The 23,927-nt window shown below is 45.8% G+C and overlaps 2 protein-coding genes across 18 annotated transcripts in view; both read left to right on the top strand.

Annotated features, from left to right (window-relative positions):
- The window catches only part of EPB41L1 (erythrocyte membrane protein band 4.1 like 1), a 164,724-nt gene extending 163,893 nt beyond the window's left edge, over positions 1–831 (top strand). For all 14 annotated transcript variants that reach the window (XM_042931075.1, XM_042931066.1, XM_042931073.1 and 11 more), the window contains one exon: positions 66–831. In XM_042931075.1, the coding sequence (XP_042787009.1) occupies positions 66–74 (9 nt within the window). In that variant the 3' untranslated portion in view covers positions 75–831. The remainder of the gene's footprint in view (positions 1–65) is intronic.
- A 5,253-nt stretch (positions 832–6,084) lies between these two features.
- AAR2 (AAR2 splicing factor) lies at positions 6,085–23,783 on the top strand. 4 transcript variants are annotated; one of them, XM_042931058.1, is made up of 4 exons: positions 6,085–6,106; positions 8,929–9,734; positions 13,073–13,302; positions 22,401–23,783. In XM_042931058.1, the coding sequence occupies exons 2-4, from the start codon at positions 8,978–8,980 to the stop codon at positions 22,566–22,568; spliced, it is 1,155 nt and encodes a 384-aa protein (XP_042786992.1). In that variant the 5' UTR covers positions 6,085–6,106; positions 8,929–8,977; the 3' UTR covers positions 22,569–23,783. The 4 variants fall into 4 exon arrangements, with proteins under 4 accessions (XP_042786992.1, XP_042786989.1, XP_042786990.1 ...); XM_042931055.1 differs by having other exon boundaries at positions 6,091–6,149; XM_042931056.1 differs by lacking the exon at positions 6,085–6,106 and adding an exon at positions 6,166–6,472.
- The last annotated feature ends 144 nt before the right edge of the window (positions 23,784–23,927 follow it).

Genomic DNA, 23,927 nt, shown 5'->3' with positions numbered 1-23,927 from the left:
AAAGTAACTAATATTTTTTTATCCTCCTCCTCTGTGTCCCCTTCCCTCCCTCCCTCTGGCTGTAGGAATCCTGACCTCTGTGAAGAGATGCTGGCGTTTCTGGTCCAACCCAAGCCAGAGAACCGTCAAGAAGGGGCCTTCATTCTGGATTCTCCGACTCAACACCGAAGTCCCAGCTGTGACGTGCTGTCACCGAAGAGGGACTGGGAAAGGAAAAGCATATATATATAGATATATATAGATATAGATATATATACAGGAAACACCGCGTCCTTGCACTGCTGCTGGGGCTGGCCGAGCAGTCGGCCAACAGCAACAACCAACATCTGAACGCCTACATTTCCTTTGCAGACACATTGAAGAATTGGTGGGACTTTTCAGGAAAAAAAAAAAAAAATTATGACAATAATCTCTTGCTCCCCCTGTCAAAGCCCCATGGAACGCCAGAAGCAAGCCAGACCACAATGATTGTAGGAGTCCAACACGACCCTGGTTCTGCACGTTACACTGAGCGGACAAGCATTCCATTTGTCCTGCGGCGTGTTGCCCACTCCAATGCAAAGGAAACACTTCTGCAGCAAAGCAAGAGAAGTCGCAGCAGCAAGACAGCCACCGTCAACCATTTGCCGAGAAAGAAAGAAACCCACCCCCCCCCCCAACCCCCACTCGGAAAGGAGGAAGAACACTGGATTGTTATTTTTTGGGTCTTGACACTGGGCTGCAAAATCCACCTTCCTTTCTTCCACCTTCCCTCCCCCTGACTCACGCGTCTTATGGTCATTTCTGTCTCGGCTGTCTCCTCCCCCTCCCCCCCCTGCGTCCCCGCCCTCCCCCCCCCCCCCCCCACTTCCCTCTGTCTCCTGGTCCTGCTAAGGGCCACTGCAGATGACTCTGGTTTGAAACAAGAAAAAGAAAAGAAAGCAAGAACAGAAAACCCAGCCACAGGAAGGGGAAGTAGACATTTTATGTTTATGGGTTCTCATTGAAGGTGCAGCTTGTAGGAAATGTGTATGGATGTGCTTTTAAGTTATGTATATTACATATAACAGGAAACAAATATTAAAATAAACAGTGCTGGTAAGTATGAAGCTGACATTTTAAAATTATAATTATCCGACTGTGATTGATGTATCCCAAGGTTCTTAGATCTCCCTGAACCGGCCCAGCCAAGGAGACCAGGACTCTGGCTGTGGGTTGCTCACAGTAGGAGCTGACGGTTCGGTGTAGTAATACAGTGTGTGGTATTTGTAATTGGTCGATTGGTGGGGAGGGGTGGGGTCCCCAGATGGAGGGGCAGGGGTTTGGCAAGAAGGAAGAAACACAGATGTAGTCCAAGATGCCTTCTCCCCTCGGGCAGTAGCCACCAGGGCCTGGTCTATGCTCAGGTGTGGGGTCCAGAGTTAGGATTCTGCTACCTCCCTAGGGAAATTGCTTCAGTTTTCAGTCTTCTCTCTTTTTTTTTTTTTTTTTTTTGGCCACATGTCTTTTCCCTGACCACATTGTGACATCTGACTCCCCATCCAGAGGGAGGTGATGCCCCTGGCCGCTGCAGAGGATGGTGGCTTTAATTTGGCTGTCTGGAGAGTCTCCGCTCACTCGTATCCTCTGCCCTTCCACATTCATTCTCTTCCTTCTGGGCCAAAGCAGCCATAGAGACCATGAACACAGGGCAGGCCCTGATAGGTCAAAACTGCATTTCCAAAGGCTTTGCCTGCCCCTGAATAAGCTGAGGGTGAAAGGTGTTGTTGCTCAAAGGCTCCATCCATGTATAAGACGCTGGCTTCAGAAACCTCCCCTTCAGCCAGCATCTGAGCTCTGAGCCTGTATCCTCGGAGTCCCCCAAATTGCCTCCAGATCACAGAAGCTCTTGGAGAAAGTCCCATCAAAAGCTTGGCATTGACCTCTGGCACACATGGTCTTTCCCACGCTTGCCTGCCATGAGCTGCTTCTCTGAGCTCACGGAGTCTTCTTTGGAGGAAATGTGTCCCCACTACACTTTAATTTCTCAGTCCCATCTTATCTCCTCAGTCCCACCACTAAAGCAGTCATTAAATTCATTCAACAAATATTTTATTTATTGAGTACCTACATGTGCCAGGCAGTATCCTTGGGCTGAAGGAGAGAATATGGGGGAGGGGAGGGACCCGGAAGTCCTCTGAGCCAGCCTTACATCTTCAATCATGGCTTGCCCCTCTGAGATTCCCACATTCTCTCCGAGTATTGGCCATTGCCCAGCGATACCCCCCAGAGGGCCCAGGCTTACTTACCAGTTACCCCAGTGACTTATGTGCTTAGTTTGCTAAGCTGGTGCTGACCTGAGGCAGGACAGGAAACCAGAACAGCGTTTGTCTCTGTGGGCAAAAATGGGACAGAGAGCAGGCAGGGAGAGTCCTGCACCTGGGGCTCAGTTGGCAGATTCAGCCACATCCTGCCAGGAGCAAGGCTGGTGGCCCGCTCCAACTTCCCCTGAGTGCGACAGCTCACTTTCCACGCACCAGGTTCTTTTTACCATCTTGGTGGAGAAGCCACAGAACCTTCCCTCCCCGCACCCCCCCCCGCCCCCACACACACACCTTGAGAGCTCCCATTCTTTCTGGGCCATGAGCCAGAGTGGCTCCACCCTCCCTGGGCCACCTGGAATTTGGCTCAGGCACCCCTGCCAGGCGTCATGACCACACTGGTCACACCATGGAGGGAGAATATTGTTCTGGGTTCTACACTTCATTATAAGCCCCTGAATGTGTGGTTTCAGGGCAGGGATGAAGTGACCAGATTTAGCTTGTGGGCCGGCCAGGGTTTGTGGAGATCTCCATCCCATGGATGATGTGACCTTCCTTCCATGGAGAGGCAGGCAGTGCCACCAGGGAGGAGGGGAGCTGCAAAGCTAAAATCTAGGGCACTGTTTCCTCCCCATCCTCCTCTTCATAGGGAATATAGATGTTTGTCTTGTCTGCCTTCAACCTACTTTTCTTTTTTTCCTTTTTACATTTCTCATCGTTTCTGTGCTGCCTTTCCACCCAGGAGACCATGTAGCAGAGTGGAAAATGTCCTGGAGTGTATCCTGGCTCAGCCATGTGACATTGGACTAGTCCCATCCCACCCCCATCCCCTTTTGGGCCTCAGTTTCCCCACTTACAAATGAGCAGGATAAACCAGAGGCTCTCCAGGGGCTTTTCCCAGTCTGCTGTCATACAGATCTTCATTTTCTCTTATTTTGCTTTCTCGGGATCTTTTCCATCTGAGGGTACAGGAAGTGCCAGGACCTGTTTTCAGTTTTTGAATCCTGCAAGCACATTCCAAGACTGGCCTGCAATTGCATGAGCAACATCACTCTAAATAATTTTTTTTTTTCAAAAGCACCTTACCAACCAACTGCGATGCTGTCCTGTTCCTTTTTACTCACACCCCTCCCACCCTTCTCGTCCCGCGCTCCCCCACCTCAGTGCTCTGTGCTGTATGCGTGTGCTCTCTGTTCTTGTATACTCAATAAAAGTGAAATAAATGTGTTTGATGCTGAACCACAAACTGTCTTGGCATCTCTCTCTCCCTCTCTCTTTCTCTCTCTCTCTCTCTCTCTCTCTCTCTCTTTCTGTCTCTGACCTTGGCTACAGGTACAAGTTGGCATTGTGGGAAGGGCTAAAACTAGGATGGAGAAATCCCAACCTTGAACACTTTCATTCAACACATTTGCCGTTTCCAGTGTGGCCCATGTCTTGGGTTAAGCTCTGCAGGCACAACAGCAAATAAGACAACATTCCTGCCCTCCAGGAACTCTCATGCTAGTAGAGTGCAGGAAACAGATAACACAACAGTCAAGCAGTCAGAGACAATTCCAGAGTGATTAGCACCGGGAAGGAAATGCACAGAGGAAGGAGATGGTTGCTGAGGGAGACCACTTTAAGTAAGGTGGCCAGTTATGGCCCCCCTGCAGAAGAGCTGCATGAAGAGAAACGTCCAGTAAGGTGAGGACCTTGGGCGAGAACATGCTAAGCAGAAGGAAAAAGCACGTGGGCCCCAGGATGAAGAGGGGCTTGGTGTGTGGAGGAACAGCATGACCCATCCTCTTTCAAAAGAAGGCCACCTGCATTGGGATCTCTTTCTATAATCCTTCTCCGTGGGAGCCTAGCAGATAACATATACACCAGTCCTGAGCTTCAGCCTTTGCCCACTGCCATATATGTTGCCATATCCCTATATGTGCCACCATCCCATTATCGACTTCTTTCTTTAAACTGACTCTATAAATGTGTATGTAAAGGAAATGATATTACTTCATAAATGGAAAACTAGCGTCACTTGCCAAAGAAATGAGGTCTTCATAAAAATAAATGCAAAAATATAAAATTAAAAACCCGTAATTTATGTAAAACTTAAACTCACTCCTTGGACTGCCTGAGTTGCATGTACCACACTTTCCTTTTTACTCTACTAGGTGACTCACCCCAGACCACCTTTCTTTATTGCCCAAAATCTTACAAGTGAGAACCACTGATAATAATTGGATGCATTTTGCATGGTGCCATTTTGCCCCCACCCCCACCCCAGGGAACATTTAGCAATGTCTGAAGACATTTCTGGTTGACACAACTGAGGGGGGTTACTGGCATCTAGTGGGTAGAGAATAGGGATGCTCTTAAACATCCTACAATGCACAGGACAGCTCCCACAACAAAGAATTATCTGGTCTGAAATGTCAATAGTACCAAAGTTGAAAACCCTGATTTGGATGGAGATGTGACCCACAAGGTGGGATTCCAGGGCCACCGTCTGTAGCTTCCATGCCCATAATTCAGTGCCCTGGAGTGTCTGAGAAAACAGTGAGCTCAGCTGGAATGGGGAGCTCTGAGACCAGACTGTGGAGCTCAGCACCTAACACTGAGAATAAGGAAGCTCAGAGAGGGAGCTGAGCTTCTTCGTGCAGGAAATGGAACTGACACAACAGGCTGAGATTGACATGCATGACTGTGACTGATGAAGGCCATCTCTGGTTAATCCTGTAGCATCTTACTGTGATTAACCATGACCTCAAGGCCCAGTCTAGTCTGTAACTCACTAAGAGATGAGTTTCAACTGAGACAGATTGACGTGTCCAGCTGTCACTGAGGAAGTATGACAGGCTAGCTAAGCAGCAGCAGCAGCACAGGGACAAGAATAGCCAGTCAGACCTTGGTTTGCATCCTAGCTCTGCCACTCTCCAGCTGTGTAACCTCTCTGAGCCTCAGTTTTCTCTTCTGTAAGTTGGGAATACTAATACCTACTTACTAGGGTTAATGTAAGGCTTAGAAGTCACATAAGAATGGTCTGCCCTATGGATTTTGGACTTACCTAGCCAGCCCGCACAAGCATATAAGCCAATTCTTTGCAATCAGTCTCTTAATATATATCTCCTATTGGTTCTGCCTCTTTGGTTGAACCCTGATACAACCACGCAGCACAGAGCTAGGCCCCCAAATAGAATCCATTTATTAATACTATAGTTAATTAAACTTGATCTATATCTACATCTTCATCTGTATGTATATCTAGTTAAATATCCAGCTGAGACTTTGTGCCTGGCGCTTCCTACTCCGTTCCAGGGAAACAACAGAGACTAAGACTGTCGTTGCCTGCACCGCCTGAGGATACTGGGCGATTATGGCTGGAGGGATCCATGTGGTGGCTACTGTGGCTGAGACTGGTTCCTCTCCACGCTGGGGGCTGGATTTCTGACAATCTGACAATCTCCTCTAGGGCCGAGTGTGGTTGGAAGCTGAAACTGGGTGATAATGGGCCAGAGGTGATACTCAGGTAGATACTGGCTGACCTGGACCATTCCTGAGCATCAGATTGTGGCTACTAGGCAGTCATAATCTTGACCCCAGCTTCAGCAACAATGACTGAGACCAAAGGACCAGTGCTGGTGGATGTGTTTCTGGAGCAGATATGCATAGTTTGGTGAAAGTTGTTACCCATGGCTCAGGAGCTGAAACGTGTAACTGAAAGTGGCAAAAGACGACATTTGATGGGGCGGAACCTGCAGCCACGGACCGTTCTTCCCGAGACCAAGAGCTCTGCCGGGCCGCTTTCCCCGTCGCTCCCGTCCCGCGCCAAAGCGCGAGAACTTCCGGTGAGTTTCCCCGGTGTCTCAGAGTGGGGAGAGTCCGAAGCTGGTGAGTGCGGCGTCCTGGCCTGTTTTAACTCCTCTGCTTTCGTTGTCTGTGTGGCCCGGGCTCCCTCATCCCGGCTCCGGATCGCGGAGTGCCCTGAAGTGGGATACCTCGCCGGGACGTACGCGTCCTGGTCTCTGGCCGGTGGTGGGACCCTGGTGGCTCTGCAGGCCTTTCTCCCTAAGAAACCGTCACCAGAGACACCGTCGCCACTACTTCCTGGGGCACCCGGGGTAACTTCGCGCTTTTTTCCCCTAACTTTAGAACTTGGGGGCCGGAGACTGTGGCCGCGTCCGACATGGTTATGTCCGACTCTGTAATTTTGGGTAAGGTATTTGCCCAAACCATCCCTTCGTTTCTCATCTACAAAATGGATATCATGTTTTCATTAAATAAATGCTTATCAAGCATCTTTTATGTGCTCGAGGTACAAAAAGGCTCAAGTCTCACGGAGCTGACAGCCGTCTATTAAACATAGGCAAATTTGCAGCCTGATAAATGAAATGGAAAGGTACAAGGTGCCTTGAGAGTGTATCACTGGATACCTGATCTAGCCCCGGGACATGGACTCAAGGAAGCTGGACTGAGGAAATGACAGTTGTGCTGAGATCAGAAAAATGATTTGAGGAATAGGGGAGGGAAGAGTTTTCTATGCAGAGCAGACTCCTGCTTGAGGGTCTAAAAGAGGCCAGTGTGGCTGATACAGAGAGCTTGCAGGGGTGGGGTGCGTGGTGTGAAACAGTCTGGAGGAGTTGCCAGGGACCAGGCAGCACAGACCTTGTAGGGTTTATAGGTCACGGTAGGAATTCTGGTTTTCCAGGAGCCACATGAGAAGCCACTCAGATGGCATTAAGTGTGGGTGGTGACATGCTTAGATTGGCACTTCAAAAAGTTCATTCTGGCTGTTGGATGGAGAGCGGATTGGAGGGGCAGGCACTCTTTGGGTGAGGGACAGGTAACTTGGAGTAAGGATGCAGTAGAGAGAAGCAGATGGATGTGACTTTCTGCATTCCAGGGCATTTTCTCTGTGCCAGGCCACGTGCCAGCTGCTGACGATACAGTGAGGAGAATTATGGGCTGGTGGAATTGGAATAAAGGAATGTCATTATGAAGGAGGAGCACACAGATGCCCCAAGGGAAAATGGCTAATTGATGAACAATTATTCTGAATGCAGTAGCTCTTAATTTAGCAAGTATTTATTAAGTACCTTCTGAATTCAGGGTTAGGAATAAGAAGGTGATGATGCAAATTAGTTAGCAGTGGCTTTCAGACTTTTGACTGTGACCTACAGTAACAAATGCATTTTACCTTATGACCAAAAGTACATACAAACACAAAAAAAACTTCAGAAAACAGTTATTATCTTTGTTACTCATGATGCACTCTGATTTTTTTTTTTTTGATTCTGTTCCTTTCATTTAAAAAAAATTAATGTTGGTTGAAACTCTACATTGCTTTCTTGACCCATTAATGAGTTGTGATTTGCAGTTTGAGAAAAAAGTGCTGATTCAGAGTGAGAGTCCTTTGTAGTGGTTTTGGGTTAAGATGATAAAATATGCCCTTAACATTTTTGGAAACTGGTTGGTCTTCCTTTCCTCCCAGTTTAGTTTTAACATAAGAGTAAGAAAAATTAAACAGGCAGCTGGTTCTTCTGTTTGTGAAATTTGGGGGTCTTATTTGTATATCTGGCTGGGTTAGAAGTGCCTAGAGGGCAGTGACTGTCCTACTCTGTGGATGTTTCACAGATTATTGTTTCAGGCAAAGATCCTGGCATAGTGCAGGTGCTCAGTGATTACTTGCTGAATTGAATAGGTAAGTATCTTGGGACTAGAAGGTTAGGTAATTGTTTGGATTAAATTAGTTCATGTTGAAACCATTCCTTATAAATACCACCCAGTCAGTATCTGCCTGCATACATGTTTTCTCAGTATGGCCTCATGGATAGTTCAGAGGTGGGTAAAATAAGTATTCTAAGCTCTTTCTCTTCTAAATACTGATCTTGGGCCAGCCACGCCACCTGAATCCATTCTGGGCAAGTGGTCCAGAGTTTCTGCTGACTGTGCACCCTTTGGGAAGTTGTTTAACTCCTTGGACATTAGGGTTTTTATGTGTAAAATGGGAAGAGGAGGTTTGTGGCTGAAAAGCTCTCCACTTCCCAAACCTTTTGTGAATTTTAGATACTGAGCACTCACTTTCCACCTTTTGTCCATATCTGGGCCTTCCTTGTGGCTTATGAGAAATTGGGTATATCCTTCTCAAGTCCTTGGGACTCTTTAGCAGTCGAGTTTAGGCAGAGGTGTAGTGTAAGACAATTTAGGCACAGTTATAGTTTCGAATAGACCACCCAGGCTTTCCCCACCTTCAGCCTCTGTTGTGTGTGTGTGTGTGTGTGTGTGTGTGTGTGTGTGTGTGTGTGTGTGTGTGTGAGAGAGAGAGAGAGAGAGAGAGAGAGAGGGAGGGAGGGAAGGAGATAGATGTGAGAGCAGATCCTGAGTGGACAGTGGGAAGAATGCTGGCCTGGAGGACAGGGTACCTAAGTTCTAATTTGTGAGACCTTGAGCATGTCACTTCTCCTTGATGTCTTTCTAGCTGTGAAGTGAGTGTTCTCGCTCATTAAAACACAAAATCCTCTTTCTCTGTGAGTCTTATTTTCGTCATTGGTAAAACTGATTAAGGTTTGTGGTGAAGATTAAAGGAGATAATTATGTCAAGGGTCTGATTCAATCTGGCACATGGAGAATCCTCAGCAAATGATGAACTCTGATTTCTTTCTTTTTTCAGTTCTGTAAGACAAGAAGGGTTGTTCTTTTGGTCACGTACCACTGGTCTCATGGCTGCCATGCAGATGGATCCTGAGCTTGCCAAGCACCTCTTCTTTGAAGGGGCCACCGTGGTCATCCTGAATATGCCCAAGGGGACAGAGTTTGGCATCGACTACAACTCCTGGGAGGTGGGGCCCAAGTTCCGGGGCGTGAAGATGATCCCACCAGGCATCCACTTCCTCCACTATAGCTCTGTGGACAAGGCCAATCCCAGGGAGGTGGGGCCTCGTATGGGCTTTTTCCTTAGTCTGCAGCAGCGGGGGCTGATGGTCCTACGCTGGAATGCAATTCGAGAAGAGGTAGACCTGTCCCCAGCCCCAGAGGCTGAGGTGGAGGCCATGAGGGCCAACCTCCAGGAGCTGGACCAATTCCTGGGACCTTACCCATATGCCACACTCAAGAAGTGGATCTCACTCACCAACTTCATCAGTGAGGCCACAATGGAGAAGCTGCAGCCTGAGAGCCGACAGATCTGTGCCTTCTCAGAGGTGCTTCCTGTGCTGTCCATGAAGCACACTAAGGACCGGATAAAGCAGAATCTACCTCGCTGCGGCACTGAGTGCAAAAGCTACCAGGAGGGCCTGGCCCGGCTGCCAGAGATGAAGCCCAGAGCCGGCACGGAGATCCGCTTCTCAGAGCTGCCCACACAGACATACCCGGCAGGTGCCACGCCAGCAGAGATAACCAGGCACAGCATGGACTTGAGTTATGCCTTGGAGACTGTGCTCAGCAAGCAATTCCCCAGCAGCCCCCAGGATGTGCTCGGTGAGGAGGGACAAGACTCTTTGGGAGTGGGCCAGGGGACAAGTGTGTGGTAGAGGGCTTTAGAGTAAGGGCTGCATCTTGGACTATCTAGTCCAATGGTTCCTAAACTTGGCTAAGGAAGCAGTCTCACCCAGTCCCGCTGGGGACTGATTCAAGAGATCTGGAGTGGAGCAATACCTGTCTGTCTGTCTATATAGTAAGCAAGCACCATAGGTGAACCTGATGCAGCCAATCCTGTGTTTGGGAGCCACTGATGTGGCCCAGCCCCTCATTTTACAGATTGAGGTTCACAGATGGAAAGGATTTGGCCAACTATGTGGTTGAAATGAGACCAGAGCCCAGGGCTCTGGGTTCCCATCTGCCTCCTCAGTTCGCTCCTGATTCTCTCAAGGTGTTGGTCTCTCCACTGGCTTAGACCAGGATGGCGATTTAAAAAAAAATTTTTTTTTAATGTTTATTTATTTTTGAGACAGAGAGAGATAGAGTGTGAGTGGGGAAGGGGCAGAGAGAGGGGGAGACACAGAATCTGAAGGAGGCTCCAGGCTCCAAGCTGTCAGCACAGAGCCCGACGTGGGGCTTGAACTCACGAACTGTGAGATCATGACCTGAGCCGAAGCCGGGCACCCAACCGACTGAGCCACCCAGGGGCCCCCAGGATGGCGATTTTTAAAAAATTTTCATTGCTTTTCTCCCTTAGTGCAAAAATAACATATGGTCATCAGAGAAGCAAAACAAAAATTCACTCCCAATTCCCACCATCTAGAAATAACCTTTTTTACATTTTGGTGTATTAACTTTTTGTCTTTTATATATGTATGTATCTATATGCAGTATTTCATTTGAGTCTCTGTATATTTCTATGAATTTCCTTTTAGTTTTTTTTTTCTTCTACTTAATTATATGTGTTTGTGTGTATATATGATTTTTTACAAAAACAAGATTACAGTATTTTATTTTGTTATTTTATAATCTGCTTTAATATAAACATTTTTCTATGTCATTGAAACAGTCCCTCTAATGTGGCTGCTTATGTGCCATAGTTATTGAACTAACCCTCTGTTGATGGACCTTTAAGATGTTCCTATTTTCTCTATTGTGTCATCTAGTGAACATCCTTGTGTGTACTTAGACATACATTTAGGGTTGAAATTGTTCAAAAAACTTTCTTTAACGGTTATTTTTGAGAGAGAGAGAGAGAGCGAGCGAGCATGAGTGGGGAAGCGGCAGAGAGAGAGGGAGACACAGAATCCGAAGCAGTCTCCAGGCTCCGAGCTGTCAGCAGAGCCCAACACGGGGCTCAAACTCACGAACCATGAGCCAAAGTCGGATTCACAACTGACTGAGCCACCCAGGCGCCCCCAGGGCTGAAATTGTTGATCAGTGGGAGCATGTTGCCAGCTGGGGTGAGGCTGTTGTGTATCACCTCTGAAATGGCAATTTAGCAAAGACTGCATGGTTGGAGAATGATGTCTTGTTTCAATTTATATTTCTTTGATTGCTAGTGACAACAAACATTTGTCACACCTTTAACAGCTATTTATATTTTTTCTTTTACAAATTGTCCAGGTATTTGCCTATTTTTCTGTTGGAAGATCAATGAGAAATTTGAATATAGGGCCCTCTATATCATTGGCTCGCTGATGAAAGGGCATGTTTTAATGGGTGCATCTTAATGCATTACACAGTATTATTGTTTAATAAGTAACAGTTGAAATTCTGGCTTAGAAATGAACAGAAATCCTGTTTTCTACCTCTTAAACATTTTAGTTCTTCAAAGTAATCTTGTGAAAGGTCTGTTGCAGGGATAACTTTATATCTTCCTGACAGCTCCTTGAAATTATTTCTGATCTCATAATTTAATTTTAGACTAGGCCAGAAATGCATGAATTCAAGTAAGTGCCCTAAATTCAGAGAATAAGCTCCTATTTCCACAACTAACCAGGTAAAGCCAACTGTAGAAGCAAATCATTAACCTCAATGGTACAAAGAAAATTTTTGTCTTGAAAATATCAGTCAACATCTAATATCTGGACCAGGCAGCTAGTCAAACTTAGTTCCACGAGCCTAGGAATAGGGTACTAGTTTTTCAAGTCTCTGGAGGGAACAGAGATCAAACAGCATGCATTTAAAGAGGTACTTGGTGTTGAGTGCATCTGTTCTTTTTATGGCCCACATGTAGGTATAACACCACAGAAGCCCTCATTAAATTTGAAGCCAGAGAGAATGTCTCTCATCAGCAACAGTATATCTTGGCAACGAGAGACCCAGTTGCTTGCCCAAGGACAGTGGCTTCTGGATCATCAGGTCTCTTTGTTTGAGACAGGCATCTGGTGGAAATGTGGGAATAATAATAACTGATATTTCTTGAGTGCTCCTTTGTGCCAGGCATTATTCTAAATGCTTTACATGTACTATACTGATTCATTTAATCTTCACCACAGCCTTCAATTAAGGAAATTGAGGTATAAACAGATTGAGTAACTTGCCCAAGGTCAGACAGTTGTGAAGGGTAGAGCTGAGATTTGAACTCAGGTAGTTTGGTTCCAGAGCTGGTGCTATTTAGCCACAAAGCTGTTCATAGAGATCCAATTACAGAGCCCTGTGGGTAAGCAAATGCAAGTGATTTCGGCTGGCAGGCTAAGCCTGGAACAAATACTCATGAATTTTCCTCTTCTGGGGGGCTCTGGAACTGTTGTCACCTGATAGGAAATCTGTTTTTCTGTTGTTCCCACTGGCAAGCATTGGATGTGTGACCTTGGGCAAGTCCCTTGACTTCATCTGCAAAATGAGACAAGTACCACTTTCCCTGAACACCTTCTGGAGTTGCACTGAGGATTACATGGTGTAGTACAGCATTTCCCCGGTGCTGGAACAGACCATCTGCATCAGAATCACCCAGGGAGCTTTTTCGAGCTACAGATAGTGATGCTTCATCATCTCTCCTCAACCAGGATCTCCGTGGGTGCAGCTTGGGCAGCTTCATCTTTAATCAGCTCTCCTAGTAATTCTGCTGGGCAGTCAAGTTTGGGATCTGCCTGGCATAATATGCATGAACACATTTGGTAAACTTCTTAAGTGCCAGGCAAATATTAGGTGTACTTCTTTTGTAGTCTGATTTTACAAAACCACAGTTTGGTTTTTCGTGGCTTGAGTTTATAGCAGTTCAGTAAACTTTTACTGAGCATCTGCTCAGTGCAAAACCCCGCCTAGTAGGAGTGCTCTGCGGGGGTGCCAGGATACAAGGCCACCACCCATGGCTGAGGTCCAGTAGACTTGGCGACCTTGTACAGTCAGCCGGCACTCCACCGTCTCAGGATCATTCTCTGTGTGCCTTTCAGGTGAACTCCAGTTTGCATTTGTATGCTTCCTCTTGGGGAATGTGTATGAGGCATTTGAGCACTGGAAGCGGCTCCTGAATCTCCTGTGCCGGTCCGAAGAAGCCATGGTGAAGCACCACACCCTCTACATCAACCTCATCTCCATCCTGTACCACCAGCTCGGCGAGATCCCCGCTGACTTCTTTGTGGACATTGTCTCCCAGAACAACTTCCTCACCAGCACCTTACAGGTGAGCCATCTTTTGGCTGACACCCATGGGGGTCAGAATTAAGGCTAGGATGGGTGAAAGCACCCTGGGAAGGTTACTCTTTTGTTTCAGTTACCTAACCTCGGGCTGTTTCCTGGTTCTCTCCTCTACTCAGTTGTGAGTTCCTTGATGCCAGAGACCCTCTCTCTGTACCACCATTTCCCTGACTTGCTCCTAGAGTGCCACGCAGTGGGGTACTTGGCATTTGAATAACTTCCACCTCTATGAGTTATTCAGCTCAAAACTGTAGCCATAAGTTGGTACAACCCAGTAGGACAGAGTTTTGAAGCTTGTTATTTCCAGGGAAACATCTGCAGCTCCTTAGATCTCATTTAAGCATTAAAGTAACTTTGATTTCCTGTTCAAACAAAACGTGCCAGTTTCTGCAGAGATTCTCTGACCGAAAAAGTGAAATTTGCTTTTAACTTGGCAATTAAATTTTCATTATGAGTGATAATTAGGGAAGAAGCTTCAAACAACTTACAATCTTCATCCTGTGCTATTTCCTCCCTTTGCAAATAGATTAGCTTCCTTTATGTTCTTGGGACAGCCTCTGTCACTCACATTTTGTAAGTTTCTCAAGGGTAGAAGATGCAGAAGCTGTCAATTTCCATACTTTTGTTCCCTGAGCTGCTTTTTTCTCCCTGTGTGTGGTACCACTATGAGGCCCACTCCTTACAAGGTGGCTATTCACTAACCTCCCACACCCACCCAGGGTGAGAGAAGGAATGAACTTTCAGGGAATGCCTGTTGAGTATCAGGCATCATGGTTATCATGCTTCTTGGATTCCCTCATTTAATCTCTCCGAAGCCCTTCAAGGAAGGGAGGATTATTTCCTGTTTACAAATGAGAACATTGAGACTCGAAAGATTAAGTCATTTATATAAGGTCACAGAGCTGGTAAGTGGCAGAGTCGGGATACTGCATATGATGTAGGTACTGCATATGACGTAGATCCCCCCAGTAAGGATTCTTGATTGACATTAGTGGAAATACCACCAGGGGCTTGTTTCTCAGGTAGTGGACACTTTTTGAGAAAAAAACATACTGTTGGAAGAATCCCTGTGAGCAGGCAGCTGACAAAACTCTGGCGGTTGGAAGACTTGTGCAGACGATGGGGACAAGTTGGTCAAGCTGATGGTTTGAGCCTGGCGTATTCTACTTCAGAAGAGTTCTAAAACTGCTCTTTTACTGGCTATTGATATAACAGAGGAATTAAATCCCTTCATCTTTCCTCCTAAGGGGAAATTCCGCCCCCCCCCCACCACCAAAGTTATTGGGTTGTGTGAGCCAGTAACTGATGAGGGGTGAGAGGGGGCATCCGCTTGCTAACTTGCCTCTGGCAGTGGCCCATGGGAATGACGTGCTACCCTTGTGATGTGCGTTAATGCTGTCACACAAACATAGGAGGGCCACACTATGTCATTGGCTGTCCTGACCATTGTCAGCACAACCGACAGCTGAGCTCTAATGACTGACGCTGTGTTGCCAACAATGATTTATGAAGCAGAGAGGACCCAGATGGGTTGCTAGATGCCCAAGTGGAGTGTGCAAAGCTGATGGAAGAATTCTGTCTTTGGACTTTTCACCAAGAACATTTGATGTCATTTTTTAGAAAAATCCAGGACAGATGCCTTTAAAAAAATATATCAACACATATTTTTGAGCATCCTGCCTTTATATACAACACTCTGCTGAAGGTGTTGAGGGTTACATATATTAGTTAGTCAGGGTTCCTGCCCTTGAGGGATTTATTCATTGATTTAGCAGGTATTTGCTGAGCATGTGCTATATTCAAGGCCCTGTTGTAGAACTGGGAATAGAACTTTGAACAAGACGGAGTCCCTGACGTGGGAAAGTAAACAAATGAATTGACTCAAGTCCCTCCAGACAGCATTGTTTAGAAGGCTGTCATGCCCTAGTACCATTTTCCTGAGGCAGGCCTTGAGACCTGTGTGGTCTCATCTAGACTGCATCAGTCTGTCAGCTCCCATGCCAACCCTGGTCAGTCCACCCATGTCTCATGCTGCATCCTGAGTTGCTCCTCTGACATGCGGACATGATCCTACTTCTCTGCATCTCCTTGTTTCCTAGAAAGTTCAAAGCCCAAGCATAGGTCACAAGGCCCATTCTGATCTGGCTCCTGACCTGTTCTCCAGCTTCTCCTTCCTCTCCCTACTTCCCCCATGTCAACTCTAGCAATAGTGGTCTCCCTGCACATTCCCACATATGCCATGCTATTTCAGGCCTTTTTTTTTCCCCCCGATGGCACAAAACACATAACATGAGATCTACCCTTTTAACACATTTTTAAGTTTACAGTACAGTATTGGTAACTATAAGCATAGCAGATCTCTAGAACTTTTTCATTTGGCACGACTGAAACTTTATGCCCATGTTTCATGCCTTCTTAACTGAACATGATTTTTGTTCTACCCGATGTGGACTTGTTCATCCTACAAGATGCCCTCAAGGCATTTCTCTGTGAAGCCATCCCCGATCTTTCTCCTTTACATATTATTAGCCTACTTTGGACGTGTTGCTATTATATTGCACAGGCCGTGCATGCTGAAATGTGTACGTTGTCCGCCTGACTTCCCCACTAAGCTGTGAACTTTTATCCAAAGCCTGTTTGTTGTTCATCTCGTTATTTTCAACACCTAGTCAAGGCCTAGCATTTCTCTCACTTTGTGTAATTGGATGTTTTTAGATGGATGGAGTGCATCGATCATGTGGTAGTGTAAATAGATGCCTCTAATATGATGAGTATAAACAGTGCAGTGGGATCAAAGGGCATTATAAGCATCATAAAGGAATTGGTTGATTAAGACTGGGGTTGCAATATGAGGAGGTAGAGGATCAGCAGTGGCTGTTTGTGAAAGGAGGCATTTAACCATGTATTGGAAGGATGAGTGAGATTTCAACAGGCACACTGTAGAAAAGGATATTATAATACCTTTTTTTTTTTTTTTTTTTAATTTTTAACGTTTATTTATTTTTGAGACCGAGAGAGACAGAGCATGAATGGGGGAGGGTCAGAGAGAGAGGGAGACACAGAATCCGAAGCAGGCTCCAGGCTCTGAGCGGTCAGCACAGAGCCCGATGTGGGGCTCGAACCCACAAACCATGAGATCATGACCTGAGCTGAAGTCGGATGCTTAACCGACTGAGCCACCCAGGCGCCCCCCCCTTTTTTTTTTAAATGGAGAGTTAACGTTGGTACCATCTTGGCAGTGAGAATCCAGTCCCCCCACACAGACGCACTCACTCAGGGTGTGTATGAGTGAATGAATCAGTCCATGAAAGCCTTCCTCAGCCAGCTGCCTGCTCTGCCCCCAGGTAGTCAAGTAAGTGGAACTGGCTTTCTTACTTAGGAACTTAAATGCTACTACCCACAGAGAGGGACTGGTGTTTGTATGTGTAAGCACTTAAAGGCTGCCACATTAGCTGGTATAAAATTAGCCACGTAATGGCCTCTGTCATTAGAGGCCCTTTTGAATAGATGCCACTGATTTTTATAAATCCCATGGATTTAGCTTGAATAAAAATTATTTGTTTTACAAAAATAGATGCAGTTTTTTTCTTTTATTAAAAGCAACTTGAGTCACCATAATTTGTTTAAAACCAATGAAAGGATAATCTGAATTTAATAGTGTGTTAGAAAGTGAGTTATGTACAAAATAAGGATTCTCGTTGCTGATTGCATAGCATTTGGGCATATAGTCACGTAACCTGTTTTTTAAAATACTTTTAGTCACAGTAGGCCACCTATGCTTTCCAGCTTCATTTCTTGCCAATATTCTAAATGCCAGTGTCCATCTTTAACTCTTGATGGAAAACACTGGCTCTGACAATGATGTCTATAGTATTTTTATCACAGCACCAGCCATGATCAATTTCATCTACCTGCTCATACACCTCCTGCCACCAGCTATCCCTTTGTCACATTTATTGTGTGCATTATCTCATTTAGCCTTCACAACAATGTTCAGAGTTAAGTGTATCATTTCACTTTATGGTGAGGAAACGGGATCAGAGAGGTCACATCATCTTGCCCAAGATCACCAGAGCTAGTGGATAGCAAGGCTGCGTTTTGATTCTGAAGCCTGTGGTGGGTTCCCATTTATTAGCCCCAGATGAAACATCCCAAAGTCTTTAAAGTGACGTCAGAAGACATGATTCCTGCTGCTTTTTACTCCTGGTAATCATTGTGAAATGATTGATAGTTTTGCTTTTAGGACCACTCTCTTCTTCTGCAGGTGGAAAGAGAATGTTCTACCTCTGGCTAGTTTCATTCTAAGTTGAATAGTCATTTGGGAATTGAAAAAATTAGGAAATTTCATCTTTTTTGTCTGTCCAAAAAATAGGATAAGATAGTGACTCAGCTACCCACCTTGATATTTTGAATTTCTCAAGGTGACCTGACTGAACTCAATTTATTTAACTTGGGTTTAAAAGGAGGCTCTCACATTTCTGATTAAAGTTATTTACCATTTTAGAATATATAGACTTAATGATGAAAATATGAATACCTTTTTCTATATTTAAAGAAAAATACCCAAGGGCTGTGCTTTTATTGTATTTTATTTTATTTTTGTTGGGGTTTGCTTTTAGTTTTAGATAAATGCAGTTTTTTGTCAAGTGTTATTATCCTTTTTCAGAAATATTTTTTAAATATCCAGGATTAATCTTCCGATATTAAGATGATTCATTTCTCAGTGATGTTAAGTGTTTATTTGATTTCACTTTAATTAAAGTAAAACAAATAGATCATTATTACATTTTCTGAAGAAACCATAAAATTAATCTAAAAACAAGAGAATCAAAGTAAATTCTTACTTGAAAACTAGGTACTGTCTATACATCTCCTTTTCTGAATCATGGGTTTTTTAAATATTAAGTTTTTTAACTACATGGGCAAAAATAGACCATTGGATGCCAGGGGCTTGGGTAGGGGGAGGGTTTGACCACTAAAGAGCAGCACAAGGGAGTTCCTTGGAGTGACAAGACTATTCAGTATTCTGATTATGATGGTGTGTGGGCCTCAGACTCGTAACACTGAATACCGAAAGAGAAAAACTAATACTTACCTTGATTATATTATACAGTGGTTGCATGGGTGTACACATTTGTCAAAACTAATTGAACACTTAAAATGGGTGAATTTAGTTGTATGTAAATTATACCTCAGTAAAGTTGCTTTTTAAAAAAAGTCCCTGGCTCCCCATAGGGCAGTGCTGAAAATACTACTAATATATTAAGTCTGTGTCGAGACAAAAAGAAGGTCTCGGTAGGGAGAAAGGATTGAGGTTTCTCTACTTGGATTGGATTTCGCTCAACATTTATTAACTTGCTCAGGGTTTATCACCATTCTCATCTGTACAGTGGGAATAACAATTTCCTGGCCTCCTACCTCCCAGGTTTGTAGTGTCCAGGCTTGTAAAGATTAAATTGACAAGTTCTTTAAAAAGGACAAAGCACTTTTTAAATTAGAAGCCTTATTTTTCAGACAGAAGCCTTCTCTTATACCTGCCTCTGGTTGATTTTACTCCCCGGCATCGTTTGAGAGATGGTTGGGAAGGATGAATGATGAGTATGAGTCCAGACTGTTTGGACCTGTCCCTCTTGGCCATTGCCAAATGCAGGGCAGCCCCTGCATCTCATTCATATCTGTTCAGTGAACATCCTGTGGGCCCTAACTCTATGCCAGGCCCTGGGCGATACGCTGTGTGGAACACATTGAGAATAAAGACTCATCCTCTACCCATAAGGAGCACAGATCACTGTGATACAAGCACAGTTTGAGAAATGCTATAAGAAAGGCTCAGGCCCAGTGTGAGGGGAACAGAAGCTGGAGCAGTTCATTTCAGCTTGGGCTTTTATAAGAGGCATGTCACAAGGAGGTAGCTTGTGAGCTGGTGGCATTCAGGGGCCACTTCCTCCCCAGGACGAGTCCTTTATGTTGTGCAGCACCATCACATAATTATTGAGCAATTAGTTGGTGCCAAGGACTGCAAAAGTGAACCAAAAATGGATTTTCATAGAACCTGTGGTCTTCATTTTTTTGCTCATTAAACACCGTTATGTCAGACTCTGTGCCAGGAGTGTGGTATGCAGTAGCCGAGAGTCACTGCTTTGGAGTGGCTCCTTGTCTCTTGGGAGAGCTCAACAGCAAATGGACTGTTACCTAACTGAAATTGAGGCTATGTTCGTGGTAACCCTGGGCCCTGGAGGAGCATAAAGGAGCACCTGTTCCATCCTTGTTCTGGGAAGACATACTAAAGGAGGTGATGTCTGAGCTGAACCTGAGTCACTAGTGGAAATTAGTAGGTGAAGAAGGTGAAAGTTGGGATGGAAGGGTAGTCTAAGCAGAGAAAAAAGCATGTGTGTGTAGAGAGGCACAGAAGAGGCAATAGAGCATGTTTGGCAGCTGCTCAATGTGGCTGGAGAGGCAGGGCTGTGTGGAGAGGGGTACAGTTTACTGTGTAAGAAGAGGAACAGGAAGAGGCTTTAGCAAATTCAGCCAGCAGCCTCCCCAGGACCTTGGGGCACACCCAAGGGTATGCAGGGCCTCCAGAGCTAATGCTGCTTGAAATGAGGCTTCTCTGCTTCCCGTACGGGGGCCCCTCCCCAGAGTTCAGCCGGGCTCCACATTCAGCACTCCAGGGCAAGCTCCATTAGCTGCCTATAGACAGGCGGCTGGTTTCCCTGCTGCCCTCCCACCACCAAGCTCACACAACCCCTCTAATTAGTTATTGATCTGTTTTGTTGTGGCTTTGCTTCCCGCTCCTGTGTTTAGTCGATTCCCAAGTTAATGAAACCAAATTCTGTAACCCCCACGCATGCTTCTGCACATACTCCCCTCCGCCCTAACCTCAGTCACTTCTGTCCTTGCTACCACTTCAACAAAATGGATCCAAACAGAGACCACTAAAATGAGCTTCACTCCTGCTAATAGGCAGTGGAGAAGCAGGTGTCCCTGGAATCAGCTGTATAGTACACCTGTTAATTTTATCAGGTCAAGGCTCCTGGAGATGAGATTCCTTCCATGGTGGAATGTGGGCTGGCCACAGCACTAGACTGATGTGGAACAAAGAGCTTCTCCCACCTTCATGCTCCTGTGTCTGTAGGGTAGTCTGGAAAAAACTACCCTTTCCCTTCTGCGTGGTTTTTATCCAGTCATTTAACTCCTCTTTGCCTCCATTTCCATAAAATAGGCATTCTGGTGTGTCTTTCCAGGGCATTGTGAGGGTCTGTTGGGATATTCTGAAACTTCTTTGAAAACAGTAAAATAATATGAGAAAGAGTAATGAGTTTGCTGTTACTCTTAGAAGTAATTGGGATCCAGGAAAATCACATGTAGAGAAAATTACTGTTCTGCCCCCTGCCCATGGTTATATCAGATGAAACCGAATTAAAAAGAACATCAAAACAAGGGATTAATATCCAGAATATATAAAGAACTACAGTAACTCAACAATAACAAAAACCTGACTAAAACTGGACAAAGGACTTAAGTAGACATTTCTCCAAAGAAGACATACAGATGGCCAGTACATCTACATGAAAAGGTGCTTAACATCACTGCCCATTAGGGAAATGCAGATCAAGACCGCAGTGAGATAGCACTTCATACCCATTACGGTGGCTATTACTAAAAAATAATGGGGGCACTTGGGTGGCTCAGTCGGTTGAGTGCCCGACTTGGGCTCAGGTCATGATCTCACAGCTCATGAGTTCGAGCCCCGCGTCGGGCTCTGTGCTGACAGCTCAGAACCTGGAGCCTGCTTCAGATTCTGTGTCTCGCTCTCTCTCTGCCCCTCTCCCACTCTGTCTCTCTTTCAAAATAAATAAAAATTTTTTTTAATAAATAAGAAAAAATAACAGATCTTGGCAATGACGTGAAGAAATTAGAACCCTTGTTCATTGCTAATGATAATGTGAACCGGTGCAGCCCCTGTAGAAAACATATGGTGGTTCTTCAAAACATTAAGCAGAATTACCTCATGATCCAGAAATTCCACTTCTAGGTTTAAACCCCCCAAAATTAAAAGCAGGGACTCCTGTCATGTCACAGCAGCATTATTTATAATAGCCAGAAAGTAGAAACAACCCACATGGTCATTGACAGGTGAATGGGAAGCATAATGTATATGCATACAGTGGAGTATCAGCCTTATAAAGGGAGAAAATTTGGATGCGTGCTACAACATGAAAGAACTTTGAGGACATTTCATGCTAAGTGAAATAAACCAGGCACAAGAGGACAAGTACTGTATGATTCCACTTGTACAAGGTACCTAGAGCAGACAAGTTCATGGAGACAGAAGGCAAAGGGTGACTTCCAGGGGCTGGGGGAGGGGCAATGGGGAGTTAGTGTTTAATGGGTACAGAGTATCATTTGAGGGAGGGATGAACAAATTCTGAAGATGGATGGTGGTGATGGTTATATAGCAATGTGAACGTAGTTAATGCCACTAAATTGTACACTTAAAAATGGTCAAAATGGTAAATATCATGTGTATTAGTTTTTCAAATGATAATGTAAAAAATGGTTAAATTGGTAGGTTTTGTGTTACGTGTGTGTTACCACAGTTTCAAGAGAAGAACCTCAAAGACAACTTTCAAAGGGAATAGAAACCTCAGTCTGGCAGCCTGTGGCCCATGTAGATTAGAGCAGCGGTTCCACCTCGTTGGCGTAGGGCCTGTGACTTTATGGGACACAGGGGCTTGCTTATAAGCCCTTCAAGCCTTTCTTGATACCAGCTGGTGTAGTTATTGCCCAGGTGCCCAGGAGAGCACCTCAGGGGACCAGGCCTGGGTGATGGCCCCACTGGCCTTACTCTCAATGGGGCATCTCTGCCCAAGATAGTAATTTTCCATTCTAGTCCTGCCCCAGCTTCTCAGCTGGGTTTGGACCTTCTTTCTTGGTTTGGGGGGAGCACAGCAGGTGGCCTGGGCCTGTGCCAGCAGCAGCTGATCCACCCGCCCCAGAGAGCTGAACACCATGAGGAAATTTCCACAGCTTTCTCGGCCCCCACTGTGTTCTCAGGAGTGACTTATCCTCTGTTCTCTGTAGGTTTTCTTTTCCTCCGCCTGCAGCGTTGCCGTGGATGCCACCCTGAGGCAGAAAGCTGAAAAGTTCCAAGCTCACCTGACCAAGAAGTTTCGGTGGGACTTTGAGGCAGAGCCAGAGGACTGTGCCCCAGTGGTGGTGGAGCTCCCCGAGGGTGTGGAGACTGGCTAACTGGGAATACTGTCAGCCAGGGGAGGCCCCTTCCCACACAGCTGCAGTCCTGGCCTCCCCATTCATCCCTTCCTACCGGGACCTGTAGGGGTAGTGGCCCCACCACGTTCTACAAAGTTAGAGCCAGAATTCCCTCTTTTACCAGTAAATAAGTTTCTTCAGTACCAAAGAGGCTATGTGCATCCTGAGGGCACATTCATGGGCTCCCATCAGCCTGGCCATGGGACTAACTTAACTGAATTCTAAATGGGCTCTTATAGAAGCTCTCGGGAGAGACCTGCCTCAGCAGCACCCTACTTCATTCTGAATGAGAAGAATGCGAGCCAAAAACCCAAGAGAACTGATAGCTCATTCCATAGGATGGTTAGAAAAGACACCCTGGACTGCACAGGGTCTAAGATATCCGTTGGTGACTTTAAAAGTTAACTAGAAGTTCCTAAGGAAATGAGCTAGAATTTCTGTCTGTCCCTTGTTGAATGGGAACACATCACAGAAAACGTAGGCCTGTGACCACTCAGGATCTCCAGATTGGGAAGGGGGAACCCAGAAGACAGGTGGGTTGAGTCTGACGAGTGGTCAGCTTTTGCTTTCTCCGTCAACATCCCTTCCTCCTGTCCAGAGGTCCCAGTGGGTAATCATCCAAGACTGTTGTGGCCCCTGACCTCAGGGGCCTTGCTGATGCCACGTTCCTCTCATCCATTCCACTCTGAGGCCTCAGTCCCAGAAGTGGGACTTGGCAGCCCCTCTGTACATCCCTATTCCTCACCAGAGCCACCATGACTATTTCTGATGACCTGGAGATTCATCAACAAAGAGGAGGGTTCTTGCTCAGAATAGGCTTCTTTGGCCCTGCTGAAGTTCTCTGTCTGTGTTCAGAGTTCTGGAGATGACCTGACCTACCTGGATCTTCCCAGTCCTGCTGTGGAGCTGTCAGCCACAGGAGTAATGATGCGCCCATTCCCTTGGAGTCCTGAGGGTGTACCCACATACATGGGTCCTGCCACCCTGACCTCAAACCGTTGTACTACGATCAGAATCCCTGCGCCATTCTTTTCCAAGGCTGCGGCTCATACCAGGTTTCTGAATGAGAATCCGTGCTGGTTAAGACTTTTGGTTCCATTTGTTTCCTTGGAGATGTTTTTCCAAGAGCATAACATACATTAAAGTCTTTGAGTTGAGATTAAATCCCCTTGTGTGAGTCTCTCTTGCAGTTAATTTGCCCAGTTCTCAGCTGCCAGGCCACTGTCCATAGACCCACATCTCCCTACTGAGCACCAGGAGACTCTGCCCAACATCTTCAGTCTCTGGAGGAGGCAAGCAGCCAGATTTGCCTGCTGTGACCAGGGGGGCTTCCGAGAT

This window comes from Panthera leo, chromosome A3 (genome assembly GCF_018350215.1).
Source record: "Panthera leo isolate Ple1 chromosome A3, P.leo_Ple1_pat1.1, whole genome shotgun sequence".
NCBI lineage: Eukaryota > Metazoa > Chordata > Mammalia > Carnivora > Felidae > Panthera > Panthera leo.
The sequence above is the reverse complement of the archived record's forward strand: the minus strand, read 5'-3'. Positions and strand labels throughout refer to the sequence as shown.

What these genes read in the sequence shown, in the direction of transcription:
- AAR2 (XM_042931058.1), top strand. Translation starts at nt 8,978, where the DNA reads ATGGCTGCCATGCAGATGGATCCTGAGCTTGCCAAGCACCTCTTCTTT. An exon ending in CAGCCCCCAGGATGTGCTCG is followed by an intron (nt 9,735 to 13,072) that starts GTGAGGAGGGAC and finishes TGTGCCTTTCAG; the next exon opens with GTGAACTCCAGTTTGCATTT. An exon ending in TCCTCACCAGCACCTTACAG is followed by an intron (nt 13,303 to 22,400) that starts GTGAGCCATCTT and finishes TGTTCTCTGTAG; the next exon opens with GTTTTCTTTTCCTCCGCCTG.